This window comes from Bombyx mandarina, chromosome 05 (genome assembly GCF_030267445.1).
Source record: "Bombyx mandarina strain Sakado chromosome 05, ASM3026744v2".
In the NCBI taxonomy this organism is placed as follows: domain Eukaryota; kingdom Metazoa; phylum Arthropoda; class Insecta; order Lepidoptera; family Bombycidae; genus Bombyx; species Bombyx mandarina.
Window position 1 is genome coordinate 9,045,561 of NC_143212.1, and position 17,146 is coordinate 9,062,706.

At 35.7% G+C, this 17,146-nt stretch overlaps 1 protein-coding gene across 3 annotated transcripts; it reads right to left on the reverse strand.

Annotated features, from left to right (window-relative positions):
* Positions 1–787: 787 nt before the first annotated feature.
* Pfk (ATP-dependent 6-phosphofructokinase) lies at positions 788–16,515 on the reverse strand. 3 transcript variants are annotated; one of them, XM_028180685.2, is made up of 15 exons: positions 15,923–16,515; positions 15,479–15,842; positions 14,822–15,026; positions 14,165–14,319; positions 12,545–12,653; positions 11,509–11,697; positions 10,737–10,880; positions 10,181–10,315; positions 7,514–7,677; positions 6,570–6,711; positions 5,712–5,894; positions 4,790–4,859; positions 3,472–3,696; positions 2,240–2,441; positions 788–1,972 (listed from the first exon to the last, which is right to left on the reverse strand). In XM_028180685.2, the coding sequence occupies exons 2-15, from the start codon at positions 15,760–15,762 to the stop codon at positions 1,831–1,833; spliced, it is 2,349 nt and encodes a 782-aa protein (XP_028036486.2). In that variant the 5' UTR covers positions 15,763–15,842; positions 15,923–16,515; the 3' UTR covers positions 788–1,830. The 3 variants fall into 3 exon arrangements, with proteins under 3 accessions (XP_028036486.2, XP_089583553.1, XP_089583552.1); XM_089727427.1 differs by lacking the exon at positions 12,545–12,653 and adding an exon at positions 12,847–12,955 and having other exon boundaries at positions 15,923–16,511; XM_089727426.1 differs by lacking the exon at positions 12,545–12,653 and adding an exon at positions 13,049–13,157 and having other exon boundaries at positions 15,923–16,511.
* Positions 16,516–17,146: the final 631 nt, after the last annotated feature.

Genomic DNA, 17,146 nt, shown 5'->3' on the forward strand with positions numbered 1-17,146 from the left:
GTACGGACTTTTCCAGTTTCTGGTGCGGCTTATCATAATGAAGGAATATTTACATGTAGTATACTAAAACACACTCTAGACGAATGCAGTGCCTAGAAATAACAATGAAGTGTTATGCTGGCCAAATGAAAATAACGGGATAAACTCAGACTTCCTTAGAGCACACCTCATAGAGTAAGATTATATATAACCTGCACACCTTGTAGACGCACGGTATAAAACAGAGAAAACCAAAGTTCCTCCATATTTCTGTAAAATCTGAGGCTTAATTCGAAATTGTTAATTTGCATGTACATCTAAGTTGAACTCAAGACATTGATAAAATAAATTTCTTCCGTAAATGTAAACCAATATAAGAAACCAATTTAATTTTAAACGTTTCTCATATACTCACAGTAGTTATTTTTTTTAATTCAATTATTTCATATAAGTGTAAATCATCAATTTAAAAAAAAATGTACGGTACTCATAATTCACGAACGATTTTGTCGTCCTAACTTAACTGACAAGACGCCCGTCTATGTGGTGACTACTTAACATTACGTGGACCGCGAGCTCCTTCAGCCATCTTCATGTAATAATTACGATTTTTTTCAAGAATTGCATTTGTCTCTCTCGGTGGAGTTTCTGTTTGTCTAAGCCTGCAATTCTAGTCTTTATCTATATGGTATCGCAGGGGCACAGGCGTAGTATAAAATACATACAGAATGTCTCCTATTAATATGTGTGTGTGAGCTTAACAGGAATGTACATACTAATATTTCTGGAACTAAGTAAAATGCATAACTTAATCATTATCATTTAATAAAAAAAATTGTTCAATAAAGGATTTTCTAAAATAAGTTTCAAGCAAGTTAAGGAACTCCGTAGTACAATATTATAATCATGATTTCGTATAATAGTTGTTAAAAATGATTGCGTTAATCTCTCTCACTCTCTCTTCCTAGCTATTTGTCTCACATGGTGATGGGGTCAGCTTTCCTTACTTTACTCTTCCACTTCGCTCTGTCTTCGACATCCTCGTCAGCAAAATGATTTCGTTAATCTTCATACCAAAAAGAACGATCAAAGCCAAAAAATAGTTTGTCATCTTTTCAATATTTTAAAGCTACAATTTTAACTATAAAAACTAGTTCCTAGGAATTCAATTTAAAAACTAACAATTACAATTGTTTCATCTGAAAAGCATCATACGCTTTAAATAAACAATACCTTAAATATAATTAAATAAAATATGTATACATAACTTAAATCATCTATTAAACAATAATTTATTTTTCGAAACATTGTCTTTTGTTTACCTATTTGTGTCCATGTTAATATAGTACTTAGGATTATAATTTTACTTTTTTAATACTTTAGAGTCGACGTTTATCTTTTTTTTTGTTTAAAGTCTAAATTCATGATACAAAAAAATATATTTACAAATGCAATTTTTACGATAAATTAATTTCAAACGTTCTAAGAAAATCGACTCGCTAAACGATTTGCCATACATTTCCTCAACATAAATCCACCTTATTTTTGCTATATATTTTATATGAAATTATTATATGTATTTGATTACGATACGACATGATGTACAAGCTACCAAGTACTGAGTACATAGATTATTACAAACCATAAATACTTGCGTATGTACACAATATTAACAAAAATATAAGTAGCATGATTTATTTGAGGGATATAAGAAATATAATGTCGCACGTTATAGAAAATAAAATTACTCGATAAGAATTTCATCAATCTACTTATTCGTACCTGTGATGCGTAATATCACATTTAATATATATTTATAAATAATCTCAAATTTAAGCACCGAAATGCTGTTTAAATAACGTTCTCAGAGTCGATTTCTCCTTGTTCAACTGTCATATACATTCCTTCTTCTTCGTATGTAGAATCGTGCTTCGCCAGGATACGAAGCAATGGACGCAGTTTCATCCACCATTGCTGTTTTGCTATTCTTTGGCTGGAAACAAATTCAATATATTTCAAATAACACTTATATTAATAAGTTACAATATATTGAGATATAGAACTCAGGTACCTCAAGGTATGCTTTACGCATTGTCATCCCGTATATGCAATAAATAAATAAAATATTTAAGACTAGTTTATTCTTGCTTCTGATACTGAAACATTCACTTTACAGTTTGTATACAGCACAGCCGAAAGTGAACAAGATTTTCTAATAAAATATTTAAAAAAAAAATAAGCGGAAAACTTTAATTCTTACGCAAAATTAGTTTGAGTTTTGAGTTCTTCGAGTGGAGTGAATTTGTACTGGCGTTTAACAACACCAAGTAAACAAGCAGAGTCGGCAGAATTCGAGGGACCTTCCTGAATTTTCTCAACGAGCCAATGAAGACATTTGGCCGCCATCTTAGTACCCATGTTACGGTCAAATGGCGTCGGAGAGCCGCCCTGTTGCATGTGACCTGCAAAGTAATTTTAAACTAAATTTAAAAAAATAGGAAACGGAGACTAATAAAAATGGGATTATAGTAGATTTAGTGTTTAAATCACACGAATCGATCGAACGATAATCGAGAAACTTTGTTTATAAAATGCAAGTACATTATTTTGTGATATACTCGTCTGCTATTAACAGAGTAGCTCTTTTGTTATTGTACTAGATTGGTAGAAGAGAGGCCTTACGTGCTGTTAAAACTTTAGTCGAGTCGAGTCGAATAAACGTCACAACGTAAATGCCATCATCGACTCTAAGACTTGAGTTCCAAGTCTCAATTCTATTATATAAATTTCAATCCCAATATTCAAATGAGAAGCAATCCTTGCTTCGCAGTAACAAACAGAAGGAATAATGAAATGTATTCCTACGTTACTACGATCCTGCTTATTTTCTGCCACGAAAGTAGTCCGTTGTATTTTGAAATATGGGGCAGATGTCATAGGTACCAGACAACTGTGACATCAGTCTCGAGGTGGAAGGAGACATTTATATCATAATGTTTATGGGTTTCCGTAATATCTTAACACCAGGTGGGCCTTAAAAAAATATTTATGGCAGAAAAATATGAATATTTCTTTCGATTTTAGTCTTAAATACAATGTGGGTACTTCAGGGAAGGTTTTTGTTGAAGTACAGTGGATCGTGATCGGTTTACACTAGTAACATTGTCATAATATAGATATTAGTGAACCTCACACAATAGCATTTGTCTCTGGCGTCCGACTTGCTCGATTTACCCGCTGATTTTTCTCGTCGGATGTTCTCAGTGGCTCGCGATTCCGATCCGTTGGTATACTCCGCGAAGCACTACTCTTGTTATGGTAGATATAGTAGTAGATTAACAAAGTCTTTCTAGCTGAGCCCCGTGAGCTCACTTACCGTGAAACCAGAACAGCCTCTCGAGCCCACTAGTAATTAGGTCGAAAAAAAATATGCACGAAAAATAATTGCAGTCTTAAAAATATAAAGATTTAGTATTAATTTATATATCTCACCGAGCACATTCATGCGAGCTGTAAATAGTCCTTTGCCCTCTTCAGAATACAGTCGGTAAATGAACTCAGTGTTGTAGTTATCGTTCGCTTTCTCATTGCGCAGGATGAGGCCGCGCTGAATGCCGCCAGTCATTTTAGACGCCATGTGATAAACGTCCTGTTGCAGATCCTTGATAGAGAACTTCTCCTCGTAAATGTATGCGGCATCAGCACCCCCGGCCAAACCTATTTGTTTTAATTAAAAACGAATTATTCATTGCATATTAGTTTTTATCGTCCATGTGGTTTAAGCTAGTTCCCGGAGCCTATAGACATCACGACTTATGCCCCCACCTTTCATAAAACATGAGGTTGATATCATGATTGTATTATTTAAAGGCTTTACCATCAGTCAATTCTAATTGACGAACGCAGTATGTTGACATAATGCTCGGAGAACCTACTGCCCATTTTCTGGGAAATGCCTTTATTGAAACCCAAAAATATCACGGTGTTTAGATGACGTATCCTCTATAAAAATTAATTAAGTATATTCAAACAAGTTCGGCTCTGATGAAGTCATAAAGATTCAAGATTGTGTGGACCGAGCTTTATGCCTCACAAAGTATGTCTGAATCACTCCTTCATAGCTAAAACCTTAGCAAACTACATTGAAGCCGCATAATGCTCACACAATACTATACACTCGCAGATTACAATATTTTGCGCGCGGAACTAGTTGGCCGCGCCTTAGCTATGTGAGCGGCGGAACACAGAAGCGGGAGTGTTTGCTGTCATTACTGATATGATATTTGATACTATTATGGACGAAATCATTATAATATTACAAGATGATTCTGAATCAAGTTTAGAGAGTTCAGGATCAAGTGCTTCAGAGGATATGTCAGAGTAGTTTCATATAAGTATAGTATATTAATGAAATAATTTCATATATCATTAAAATATGTCAGAATAATTTCATAAACTTAATTTGGTTTTGGTTTATTTTACTGTTAATTACAATATAATTAGATGGGTACCATATAAACTTCTAAAAGTTCATTTGTTTTTATTTATTTATTATTTCGTGTATTCATTTATTTTTTATTTAGTCATTACTGTCTAATCTTATGTGCGTTACGAGCAGTACGCAACCCGCCCCCTGACCCCTGTCGCCACCTACGGCGCGGCCAACTAGTTCCACGCGCACTTTAGTTAAAATGTTGCTCAATTTTATCGTTCCAATTTTCCAATGACCTCCCTCTGCGTACTAAGCTGTTTTGAGTTCACCCCCTTTTTAATTATTAAATTATCGGTAAAATGTGCGTTCGATACATACCAGCCAACGTAGCGAGGTAACCGCAGTACCCGCCCATGGTTTCGATGACGAACACACGGCGCTTGGTACCCTGACAAAATATTTACAATGGGTTAACAAATTTCTTTAATAGTCATCAATTAATTACACTTCCGAAACAGCTGAAGGAATTGTGACATCATTTTCATTAATAAATTATTATATGCTGGGCGTCTTTAGGTTTCATATGTAACGTAAACAAAACTACATTCCAAAAGTAATTTAGGTATTTAGAAGTAATCAGAGTTAAAGTAATACAACCGGACTTGTTTTGGTTATAGTGGAGGATTCTTAGAGAGCATAAATAAGATTGTTTTTTCGAAAATAATTAAGGTTGCTACGTAAAAATTGAGAAACGTAAAAAATCAACAAAATAAGGGGCACACATTCTAACATAAGATTTCGATTAATTTGATCATAATTTAATTTTAAATAAAAACTGGGGCTAAATCATAAGTCAGTGATTGAATATTTATTAGGTGTTTTTACTGACTTCTCTGCAAAGTGCCTTTTAGTTTGGTTTTTGGTAGTTTAATATTATATTGATTCCGGAGTTTCTAATACTATCATCATCATTCTATATGTCTAAAAAGGTTTTAAGGCTTTTTTATTTTTATTTCTGAATAGTTCCGTTGTTTATCGGGTGAATTGAGGTTAGTTTGTACGAAACAATATCTCAGTTTTATTCTTTAAAAAAATCAGTCGATTTCACTGTCGTTTTATGTTTTTATTCTGTGAAGCATTCAAAACGAAACAAAATACATTTTTCACAAGTAACAACCGAATTGGTTCAACCATTCTAGTATCCACAATGCGCCTGGAAGGAAACTACAATTTTACAAATTCGATTACATAATTAAAACAGATGATTAAAATGTTTACTTTAATAGATTGAACGACGTACCTGTGCCGACTGGCGAATGCGATCACAGATCTCAGTTATTTCATTGAGCGCAGTGTCGGCTCCCAGAGAGAAATCCGTCCCGGGCACGTTGTTGCTGATCGTGGACGGGATGACGACCAGAGGAATGCAGAACTCCGGGAATTCAGCGCGAGATTCGTATAGTTCCAAACTAGCTTGGTAGGCCTTGAACATTAAATTACTTTTTTTTGACAAGAATTTTTATGCAGTTTAAGGGACATTTCGCTAACGCGACATTTATCTTTTTAATTAAAGGTGCGTTTAATTTGATATCAGCATCAACAGTTCGATGTTTTATATTGAACTTTAATTAAGTTTGCTCTATTCAAATAGCTTAAGAAGTTTGTTGTTATGATAATTTTTCCAAATTTTTAACTTTATTTGACTCTCCTGTAAAGTTGAAAAAATGTCGCTTAAACGAAATAACATTAACCCCTCGATATATATATCGGCAATAATCGACGATAAAACACAAAAAATAATTACTGAAACTTTCAAATTAAAATAAAAAAAACGTAGCTTGTGGGATAAAATGGCATTTATCGACAAAGAAAGAATCCTGACAATTTCTCATATCAATCTCAAATAATTCAAACAGTCGAGTTTTTTACTGGTGGTAGGACGTTTCTTAGTGCGCAGGGGTACCACCACCCCGCCTATTTCTGCCGTAAAGCAGTAATGCATTCCGATTTGAAGCATGGGGCAGCCGTTGTATGTATTTACCTTGTAGATGTCTATGGGCTCGAGTAACCGCACCAGGTGGGATAACAAAAGTTGGAAACTTAGCGCCGTTTGTAGGGCTGCTCACACAAACAGTTCACATGTATAAACAAAGCCTACCTCAAAACCACCGATGATGAGTAAGCCTTGAATATTGAACTGCTTTATCCGCGCAGCGATGTCACTCTTCCTATTGCCGGGCAAAGTCCTCTTTGTACCAAGAAAAGCGCCTCCTTGAGCAACCCAACCCGTTACATCCGACCTGAGGGATATTACATAGTACTGGTGGTAGAACCTCTTGTGAGTCCGCCCGGGTGGGTACCACCACCCTGCCTATTTCTGCCGTGAAGCAGTAATGCGTTTCGGTTTGAAGGGTGGGGCAGCCGTTGTAACTATACATGAGACCTTAGAACTTATATCTCAAGGTGGGTGGCGCATTTACGTTGTGGATGTCTATGGGCTCCAGTAACCACTTAACACCAGGTGGGCTGTGAGCTCGTCCACCCATCTAAGCAATAGAAAAGAAAAAAAAATGTACTGCTGCCATCTCCCCTAGTTATTTTCCCAAAAATTACGCCAATTAGGAATCACCTAACTATTTTCTCGATATTTTCTTTCTTGTCAAAATTGTTTAGTATAAAAAAACAGGCATTGGCGTAAAACCTTCTTGAATTATTATTTATACAAAAAAAATACAACTATACAGGATAAACAAAGAAATGAGACTTCGAGTTCCGTTCCTATGATCCCGCAGCCGCTTCGTAGACAGTAGGCCGAGTGCTCGTCCTCCCATCCACACCAATAATGTAGGATTGGTAAAAACGGAACGTATGAAAAAAGCGTGGAACGGAGCGTTAAGATGTGACAGAAATCGGAAAGAAAGGGAGAAGAGAATGACAGAGAATTGGAAGATGGTGAAGACGGTTGAAAAATGATCAAGACGTAATAATAGTGTTAATTATTAATGATTATTATAAAAGAAGGTTTTGAAATAGTGAAGTTTTATTTTATGCGCTGCGATCTGTATTCTACAATAATAATAATAAAGTACACAATTCACTTACCATTCCATTTGGACGATGTTCCCGTTAATGAAACCTTCGATGCCGTCGTGAATGCCAAGCACGGTATCGCCTCGGTAAATACAATTCCGTACAAACGAACGTACGGCCGCATTCATGCCGCAGGCCGGCGCGCCCACATGCATCACAGCCAGCGTCAAACCTTCCTACGGTAACATTACTTGCTGAGGACGGTGGTTTAGAACAATCAGTGGCGTAGAGTGGTGGAGGCGGAGGGGGGGCAGTCCGCCTCGGGCAGCACTTTTTAGGGGGCGGCAAAATTTCACAATAAATAATAAAAATATTTGAACCATTACATATTTTTATCGCAACTACAAATTTAGACCGATTGAACGAACGGCAACACCGTCTGTGTGTGTGCGCAAACTTTTTTATTTAAAATCTTACCTGTAGATATAATGCAAAAGAATTATGAATGCTGTTAGCGACGCGCTCAAATAAAATATAATTTGTCTATGTTTGTAATGTCTGGTATTGTCTGTGATCGCCTAACGGTAAAATGAAGGACACGTACGGCCCTTCGTACACAAGGCTACGCACATCTTCGATACTAATGTTGTCAACGACATTAGTATCAAGTCGCGAGTATCGAGTAACGCACGGTCCGTACACACGACAATGAATCGCAAGACGCGAGTTGCCTATTTAGTCACTATATCATTAATATAGAATTCATTTAACATCAGATATTACTTGTTGTATTGTTTATGGTTTAGTGGATACGGATATTTGGTACGCTAGATAATAATCCTAGATCACAACAACAGCGTCGGCAATCCGGCATACGACATCGGCTATCATAATAAAATGTACACAATATTCGTGTAAATACCTAAAACAAAAGCTTAATAAAAAGAATATACTGCCTAAAAGTGTTTTTTATTACAAAACTATGTACTGACTATTTTTAAAACTATAAAAATATATCAAACTGTTATGTTAACTGCCTTTCCTACGGCTACGAAAAGCTTTTTTTGTTATTTCCTTTTTTGAGTATTCTTTTAATTTATAATTATATAAACAAGGATATTTTTCCAGGCAGGTAGCGCGCGATTGGCACGACGCGAGTCGCGGGACGAATGTCGCCGACGCGACTCGTGTACGAACCTCAATGGATTTCTATGGCGGTAGTCGCTTGGAGACTAAAATCGTCGAGTATCGAAGATTTGCGTAGCCTTGTGTACGAAGGGCCTACGTGTACGGGCCTACCGGACGCAATGCGCTGTTCAATTTGTTCATTGTGATTTCTCGTTAAAATATACGCCTTTTTCTTGTTTCCTCGATTTATTATTGCTGAACCTACCTCAATAACCAACAACCGCTCTTGCCAAAAAAAAATTCTAGAATTAATGTATAGTATTATACATCAAAGTGAAATGCCTAAATAAAAAGGCGGCAAAATTGTCTTCCGCGTCGGGCGGCTGACACCCACGCTACGCCACTGAGAACAATGTACATCAAATAACGTTTAAGGTTCAATAGTGGCCAGAATGGCACTCGTGATCTCACGGCCCACCTGGTGTTAAGTGGTTACCGGAGCCCATAGACATCTGCAATGTAAATGCCGCCACCCACCTTGAGATATGAGTTCTAAGGTCTCAGTATATTTACAACGGCTGCCCCACCCTTCAAACCGAAACGCATTACTGCTTCACGGCAGAAATAGGCAGGGTAATAACAATAAGAAATAGGTACCTACCCGTGCGGACTCACGAGAGATCCTACCACTAGTAACTACGCAAATAATAATTTTGCGGGTTCGACTTTTACTACACGACGTTATGGCACCGTGGAAGTCAATCGTGCACATTCGTTAAGTACGTATTTCATTAGAAAAATTGGAACTTGCACAGCGGGATACAATCGCGCCGGACGTCTTATCCTTTAGGCCACGACGACTCGAACTGTGTTCTGAATATAGCTATTTTAGATAAATTTGCGTTTGCCCATTTGTCGAAGTTCGACGACCATAATCACTCACATCTCAAGGAATAGTTTCACAACTAGAATAGCGCCTTAAATTACCAGGCAATAGGTAGTGAGAAAAATGGGGGCTATTCGAGCTAGTAATGGACTGGTAGGTGAGCACACGGGCTCAATCTGAGAGAGTTGCTAACACTGGCCCTAATTGGAGCAGTGCTTCGCATAATCTACCACCGGTTCGGAATCGCGACTCACTGAGTAGATCCAGCGAGAAACTCAGTGGGTTGTGTCTATGAGCTAGTTCGCACGTCGAACTCTTTAATCAATGAATTCGAAGAAGAAGGTGACCGGTTCTTGAAGAACCTAAAAGATATTTACAATCTGGTGGTAGGACTTCTTGTGAGTCCGTGCGGGTAGGTACCACCACCCTGCCTATTTCTGCCGTGAAGCAGTAATGCGTTTCGGTTTGAAGGCTGGGGCAGCCGTTGTAACTATACTAAGATCTTAGAACTTATATCTCAAGGTGGGTGGCGCATTTACGTTGTAGGTGTCCATGGGCTCCAGTAACCACTTTACACCAGGTGGGCTGTGAGCTCGTCCACCCATCTAAGCAATAAAAAAATAAAAAATCGTTTCTGTTGCTCATTTCGGACAGATTAAAGTGTCGTATTTTTTAAATCAAACATTTATTAATTTATTTTTTAAATTACACTCTTGTATACATACAGAAGGTTTTCCGGATTCATCAAACGCTCCCTTTGGTGGCTTCAAACGGGTCAACATCTTATATGTCTCCAAATTACGTGCAAAACTACGACCGCGGAGCTGTACAGCTAGGTCCCAATTTTTATCAGCCATTGCCTAAAAATTAACGAATACAAATAGTAATAAAATCTTACCCATACTTTTATCTATGAGATTACAGAAGTTACTATTTTATTACAAGAAAATGGGAAAAGGTCATAATAATTGAAGACATGAGTGGATGAAGGAAGGGGTTGATGACAATTTTTAAGATTTTTTAGTTTTTACATTAAATGAAGGTGTTATGTGCCTATAAACCATATTAGACCTTAAAGCTCCGGGTTTAAAGGCAATTTTTAAAAATTGCATGTGATCAAGGATTTATTTACGGAGAAAAAGTACAAGTAACAAAAGTTAGTTACCCCTTTTCTCAAAATCCACTCATGTCTTCAATTCATAGTTAATTCTTAGTTATTTACGAGATTAAGAATATTGTTACAAGAAAAATTATCACAACTAATATGATTAATTTAATTACCTGTGAGACAGCTTTCGTTCGTCGAACGCATTCCATTAGCGGCAAACGAACAGCTTGGTTACCGTCGAGCGAAACAACACACGGTTCGGTTTCCGGGGTGGCCTCCATTAAAGCCATAACCGCCTCTGCTCCCATACGACATCCCTGTAATTACAGACGTGTATATATATTTTTATGGTCTATAATTTTTTTTTATTGCCCTTGTAGGCAAACGAGCATACGGCCCACCTGATGGTGAGTGGTTACCGTCGCCCATGGACTTCAGCAATGCCAGGGGCAGAGCCAAGCCGCTGCCTACCGAAAAATTATATCTTCTTAGCATTGATTTTATTATAAAAGGCGTATCTCACAGTTCAAATTTGTTCAAAAATAATTAAACGTTTCAAGTCTATTGCTTCGTTGTAGCTTAAAATAACAAGGTTAGTAGTATCAATTTTAGTATTATTTTATTCGAATGTTACTTCAAAATTGTTAAATTAAAAAAAAAACATTGGAATTCAGACTTTTTTATTGCTTAGATAGGTGGACGAGCCACCTGGTGTTAAGCGATTACCGGAGCCCATAGAGATCAATAACGTAAATGCCGCGACCCACCATGAGACCTGACTTCTAGTCTCAGTTTTTACAGTACAACGGCTGCCCCACCTATTAAACTGAAACGCATTACTGCATTAAAAGCATTAATCATTTTATCTAAAAACAACTAAAGCTTATGATATCTGGAATCCAACGTGTTTTGTTTTTTGTCGATCCATTAGTACTTTTGTCTTACCAAAATTCTGTCGAAGGCGGAGGGGGATCCTCCTCGTTGGACGTGACCCAACACGGTAATACGGGTATCCTGCTGCAGGTTATCAACCACCACCTTCTTCACCAACTCGGCGGTGATAGGCTTACCTTCGCGGTCGATCGCACCCTCGGCAACAATGATAATATTCAAACGTTGACCAGAACGCCTCTCCTATCGCAAAAATGTAAGCATTATTTTTAGAATATTGCTTACTGACAATAAATTTAAAACTTTTAATATATTAATTGTGATTGTTTTAAAATAGATCATGAGAAACATGTGTTATGAAAATAATGAACCAGGTCGGTATTGGTTTTAATGGAACACAGTCAAGTTTTATTCCATAGACCAAAGTACGTACATGTAAAAGAGATAGGGATAATGATTTCTGGCAATTGTGGCTTTATTTAATTTGACTTCAATGATAAAGTAGCAAGCTTAACGAAGACCATACCAAAAACATACTATTACTAATATTGCCAATTCACCTAATAAGCAAAAAAAAGTTTTTTTTTTTCATTAGCTACATACTGCACTTTAGGTACATATAATACCTCATGATTGAATAAAAATGATAACAAATGTTTACAATGATTTCTGTTCTACTTCCATGGACAAATCTAACAATTTCATTAACAGCATTGATTAATCATCAGTATCTACTTTTTGCATGGTTTTTCCATCATCAAAGATCTGTGTATTGTTCATGTATATAATGTTTCAGATGTAGACCAATTGTTAATTAAGTATAAGATTAATCATTATAACATGCGATTAAGATAAAAACCTTTTATGAATCATATTCATGGATGAATGCAAATTTAACTCTTCAACTCATTTTTTAATTTCATGCTTACACTCCATAATTGATTTTCTACGTCTTATAGACTGACATTATTGATCTTTAACCTGGTAGCGGTATAAATATAACCCTTTAGTTTAGTTGACGTTATTAAAAAAATAATATAAATATTTTATAGATTGAAAAGCTCATTATTGGTCCATCAAGCCACCGTACCTGTTGCAATCTTTTGCAAAGTTTTTCAACCCAATTATTGGGAACCGGGTCTTCAGGTATAAATACTTGGTCTGCCTCGCTCGCCAGAGCAGCGACAAGGGCCAAATAACTGCAAAACAAGCAGTGCCCCCAAATAGTGAAACATGCAAACAGCTCCCTTGATAGAAGAAGCAACATAATAATTTTGGACAAACAATTTAGACTTTGGACAAACAAGTTGTATTCTCAAATGGAATCTGCCAATTCAAGAAGATGGAAATAAGTGATCTTGCTCCCACATAAAAAAAGAATAATGATCTTGCCTCAACTAGCTTTGCACACAGTTTTTTTTTCCAATTGAAGGGTGCTGGATCTTCGCTAATAAAGCTATAAGTAGCATCTGTACAAAGGGCTGTGTAAACTGCAAGAAAACTAAAAGAGAAATAGAATTACTGAATGAAATGAAGACAATGCTTTAGGATTCAGGGTCCAACCCAAAAGGGGCGAAATTATTTTTGGCCTTGCCTGTTCAAGCTTATCACAAAGTTTATCTTTCCAGTCAACTGAAGGTGGTGCTTCCGGAATGAAAACAAAATCCGCTTCAGATGCCAAGGCTGTAACCACAGCAAGATATCTAAATGAACAAAAATTTATTACAACTTGAAATTTGTTCTGAATTGGCATGTATCCATTTGAACCAAAATAGCTACAGCTAACTTTTCAAATATATTGATTGTAAAGGAACATCTACCGAGACTGCACAACTTTAACATGAATAGAAAACAATATTAATTTATTATTTTATGAGACTGAAATGTAAGGCTTATTAAGCTTCAGATGCAATGGGCTTTGCATGAGAATACTGCAGCTGCTAAAGGCATTGACCACTTCTTTTTGCATTGTGTTCAAGTTATCAGTTTTTTTCGTACTTTTTTCTTTGGCTTAGTATTAGATGCGTACTGCACGCGTAGCCAATGAAATTGCTCTTCTGTATCGAAAAAGTGGAACGAAATTCTTTTTGGAAATAATAAATATGGCACTAGGCCACTATAGTTATTCATGCACTTCCATCACTTTATAGGAAGCTCATGGATTCTTTTCTAGTGGTTTTTGATTGTCTCTTGTATCACTTAAGTATTATCCCAATCACTTCTGCCTGAATTTGGCAACTGATTGTATGTTATTCAAATTAGAATAATGGTCTCAAATTCGATAATATCGCACGATTTTAACTTTTCATAGCCTAACCAGAACAATGTTAGAACAAAATAAAATCAACTTAAACATTTGAAAAGGTGGTTGCTTCTGAAAAGGATGTCTCAAAAAGGTGTAGTGAAGGAGAGGATTCACTCATGCATCTGGATCATTAGTTCTTTATATCATGGATCTCCTATTGATATACATTGAAATTAAAGAAAGTCAAGTATTCATTCAAATGTGATCAAATTTTTTTTTTTCAATTATTGTATTATTGTAGATTTGTTTTTCTAATCTTAATTTTATGTCTATATCAGATCTCTCTATTCGTTCCCTTACACCTAATATTGTATCTGGTATTTTAAGACCTTTCTATGATTGACCGTTGGACACAATATTTGATTAAAAGTAATCAAAATAATTTTAATAAATGTATATTCTTACCCACAGTGGCGACCCATGACCTCCATAATAAACGTTCTTTGATGTGAATAAGCAGTGCTTACAATTGCATCAATAGCTTCAATGATTCTATGCAAGGCTGAATCAGTACCTATTGTCATGTCTGTACCACAAAAATCATTGTCAATTGAACCAACCTGGAAGTTAAAAACATATGTCTGATATGATATTGCTTTTATATAATTACTCATACAATAGGAAATTATGGTACACAAAATGTAATCATCTGTGGGAACCAATGCCAATTTCAAGACTTCCTAACAAGATGTATTATCCAAGATGTTCCTGTACATTCACTGACTTTTAAGGTTGTATTAGCAAATGTAATATTAAAAATATTTTTTTAAAAACTTTAAAAGATTATTTTTTTTAATGTAGGAATCATCAATCCTAATATTCGCCTCTATTTCTTATTGCGCAAAAGGTTAGGCTTAGATTACCCAATATTCTTAAATAACTAGAATATTATTCCAATTAAAACAATAACATAAAATACTAATTAAGATAACGACCAATGAGACTTTACAGATGATGTTAAAGGTAGAGAAGCCTATTCTTGATTGTAACAGTAAATATTATTTTAATAAAAGAAAATTACATATTTTTATATTTATAAAATAATTGATGATATCCATTTACCAATCCAGCTATGTGCAAAAATTTATATTTTTCCCTTTGATCTTTAGTAATTTTGTTGTTCTCCAGCAATTCATCAAGAAGACTAGACCATTCTTGTCGGAACAAATTGGCACCAGTCAGCGAACCATCACCACCAATAACCACAAGATTGGTTATACCACGGCTCACTAAGTTATATGCAGCTTTGAGACGACCTTCTTTTTTACTGAAATATATTGAAAACATTTTATTGTACACTATTTTCGATACTCAATTTAAATTTTAATTGAAAATTTTTTTTTTTTTCTACAGCCATCCCATTTCAATTTAAATTTAAATGGGATGGCTGTAGAAAAAAAAAAGGAAGACAGCCAAAACGTTGGGAAGATGAAATAAAGAGTGTAGCCGGCCCGCATTGGAGTCGAATGGCCAAAAATCGAGAATATTGGCAATCTTTAGAGGAGGCCTTTGTCGAGAGTCAAGCTGTTTTTAAAACCACACCGAACACCGAACGGAATAATTGATTATAAGTTGCACTTAAATTTAATTTATTATTAAGTAATGTATTAAGTTAGTAAAACAGCAATAAAGGCTTATTATTATTATTATTGTACACAAACAACCCCTTATATAAGAAAGAAAAAAAACAAGAAAAAAACGTGTAAAACTACAACTTACATGAACTCCATGCACCTAGCTGATCCAATTATAGTGCCTCCTTTGTGAATTATAGAGCTAACAGAAGACCAGTTCGCTTCTTCAATGTTATCACCTCCATCTACCATGCCCTGGTATCCTTCACGAATAAAATATACTTTACACCCTAAGTATATGCCCATACGCACGACTGATCGCACAGCGGCATTCATTCCCTGAGAATCTCCACCGCTAGTAAACACAGCAAGTCCCTTGCCTTTATGAGAGCCGCGGCCAATAAATTTTTGAGTAGCTGACCCGTCCATCGTGGTAATCAAAATATTGTAGTCCTCAATATTAAATAGCTAATTTAGATTGTTTTTAGTTTTTCAATATTATGTAATCACTGCGGAATAAGTATTATTATGATTAAGCGATATACATTTGTGTAAATATATAAGTTCTTTTTATTTAAATTTTACGTACCGCTTCTCATCCAGATCGAAAAAATTCAAATCTTGTTCTTGCCCAAGGTGACCTTTGTTGAATGACAAAGGTTGATTGACATTTTTTGATGTCAAAATTTAGTGTAAACAGCTGTTTACTTTAGTCGATGTTCTTGTTTGGCACAATCTTTAGTCGACATGTGGTCCAAAGTCCACCATGAAGTTCAAAGGCTCTTGCTTTTGATTCTTGACTCTTGTCAATAAGCATCGCAGTCCCACCCAGTCTGTACAAGATAGAATATTGCTTCAAAACAGAGCTTGTGTACTTCATTAGTATTTCTATGCGGATCTTTCTGGAAATGTTACTTTGCTTGAGTTCATCTTTTTTTGTATTGTCGCAAAACAGCTACCAATGTTTTCTCTTTTAATCGATTTCAAATAAGGGTGATGTTCTCAGATTATTTTTTAACTGTAAACGCTACCACAAAACGTTTCGCTAGGTGAATTTTAATGATACTTTACACTGTTATGATACTTTTTTATTTAAAATGTAATGATTTTTATGTGGTTCCATTAAAATTTTACCAATATCTGACCAGATGTTTCTTAAGTTATGCTTAATAATACATATTTAACTGACTTCGACTATATAGATAACTAGCTTTTGCCCGTGACTTCGTCCGCGTGGAAGTTACTTTGGGCCACTTTGGGGTAACGCAAAATTTTACCCGCGACTTCATGTAAAATATTTTGAATAATAGAATGTTAAGGAGCTATTTAAGGTACCAAAATCACGCTTTTTAACCAACCAAGAGGAGGCTATTTATTCGACCACTATTTTTTATCTATGTATGTTCATTGATTTCTCGAGAATGCTTGGACCGATTCTGATAATTCTTTTTTTTTGTTCGAAAGTGTAGACTTCCCGAATGGTCCTGTAATCACCAGGATCATGATCTAATGATGGAAATCTGGAAAAATCTATAAAAATCTACAATTTTCAAAGCATAAGATTGAAGCGATTTGGGTGTTTGGGAAGCCCTCAAGAAAAATGATTTGGGTGTTTGGGAAGCCCTCAAAAGAAAAAAGAAACCGTTTTTGAAACATTCTTTGTTAGTGCTCCGCTCATATTGGTCTTAGCGTGATGTTATATAACCTATAGCTTTCCTCAATAATTGGCTATCTAACACTGAAAGACTTTCAAATCGGACCAGTAGTTCCTGAGATTAGAGTGTTCAACCAAACAAACATACAAACAAACTCT

Excerpts from the sequence above, each read along its gene's own strand:
- Pfk (XM_028180685.2), bottom strand. The coding sequence starts at position 15,762 with ATGGACGGGTCAGCTACTCAAAAATTTATTGGCCGCGGCTCTCATAAA. Across the intron at positions 11,698-12,544 it reads TTTGCAAAAGATTGCAACAG|GAGAGGCGTTCTGGTCAACG; the intron begins GTACGGTGGCTT and ends TTTTTGCGATAG. Across the intron at positions 10,316-10,736 it reads GAACGAAAGCTGTCTCACAG|GCAATGGCTGATAAAAATTG; the intron begins GTAATTAAATTA and ends GTTAATTTTTAG.